Below are 1,305 nucleotides of genomic sequence, written 5' to 3' on the forward strand. Positions count from 1 at the left end.
AAAGAAAGAAAAAGAAAAGAAAGAAACAAGTGTCTACGTCTTGGCTCCATCTTCCTTTCTCCCTCCTCAGGTTACTTCCAACTTGGGAAAGATGATCTTGAAAGAAGAGATGGAAAAGTCATTGCCAATCCGAAGGAAAACCCGCTCCCTGCCTGACCGGACACCCTTCCATACCTGTGAGTGCTGTGGAGGGGACTCAGAGTCACCTGGCCAGAGATGGAGGCCTGACTCTGTGCGTGTGTTGACTTATGACACATACAGGATGAAATTCCCGACCCAAAGTATGGCTGCTCTCCTGGGAGCAAGACTCCCAGTCGTGGAACAGTGTCAGATGATAAATGAGAGTATCGGCTAAAGCAGAATTCAGCAAGTTTGGTTTAATTAACAACCATTTATTGAGCGTTTACCATGTGCTAGGCATTGGGCATATAAGCAGGGAAAAAATCTAGTCTTGTCCTCTGGTAGCTTGCAGTCAGCAGGGAAACTGTCATGGAACCTAGGGTATCGGTGCATTGTGGCCAGTATTGTGATCAAGGTGTGCAGGGTGCTTTAGGAGCACAGCAGCAGGGCCTGGGAGGCTAAACTGAGGGGTTTTGTCGTTGCTGTTTGTTGCTTGTTTGTTTTATCGAGACAGGGCCTTGCTCTGTTGCCCAGGCTGGAATACAGTAGTGCAGTCTCAGCTCACTGCAACCTCCACCTCTCGGGCTCAAGCAATCCTCCCACTTCAGCCTTCTGAGTAGCTGGGATTACACGTGTGCACCACTATGCCTGGCCAATTTTTAAAATCTTCTGTAGCGACAAAGTCTCACAATGTTGCCCAGACTGGGCTTGAACTCCTGGACTCAAGCAATCATCCTGCCTTGGCCTCCCAAACTGTTGGGATTACAGGCGTGAGTCACCATATCCAGCTTAAACTGAGTCTTGAAGGCTGAGACTCCAAGCAAGCCAGACAAAGTGAGTGGAAGAGGGCATCGCAGACATTGGGAATGGTGTGGGAGTGAAATTTGAAACATGAAACCTCTGGCTGGCTGAGCCTCCAGGAGTCTGGAATTACAGAGCACAGAGTACACTGTGGGGCAGTGGGCAGCGAGGCCAAGAGATGGGGAGCGGAGCAGGCTTTGAATGCCGTGGCCCACTATCCAGCATGCTACCCTGGACTTCCTCAGAGCTTGGCGACTGGAGAGGAGAGGGAGAGACCTGAAAACCCAGGAATGGAAGCTGCGAAGACCCTTAAAGCCTAAGAGGGGCCCCGGCATGGTGGCTCACGCCTGTAATCCCAGCACTTTTGGAGGTCAAGGTGGGAGG

The 1,305-nt window shown here is 51.0% G+C and overlaps 1 protein-coding gene across 2 annotated transcripts in view; it reads left to right on the forward strand.

The window, feature by feature from the left end:
• Window positions 1-1,305, forward strand: part of DMTN (dematin actin binding protein) — a 14,619-nt gene that overhangs the window by 5,916 nt on the left and 7,398 nt on the right. For both annotated transcript variants that reach the window (XM_011939807.1, XM_011939808.1), the window contains one exon: window positions 71-176. In XM_011939807.1, coding sequence (XP_011795197.1) covers window positions 71-176 — 106 coding nt within the window. The remainder of the gene's footprint in view (window positions 1-70; window positions 177-1,305) is intronic.

The sequence above is a fragment of the Colobus angolensis genome, unplaced genomic scaffold (assembly GCF_000951035.1).
Source record: "Colobus angolensis palliatus isolate OR3802 unplaced genomic scaffold, Cang.pa_1.0 Scaffold184, whole genome shotgun sequence".
NCBI classification, from domain to species: Eukaryota; Metazoa; Chordata; class Mammalia; order Primates; family Cercopithecidae; genus Colobus; species Colobus angolensis.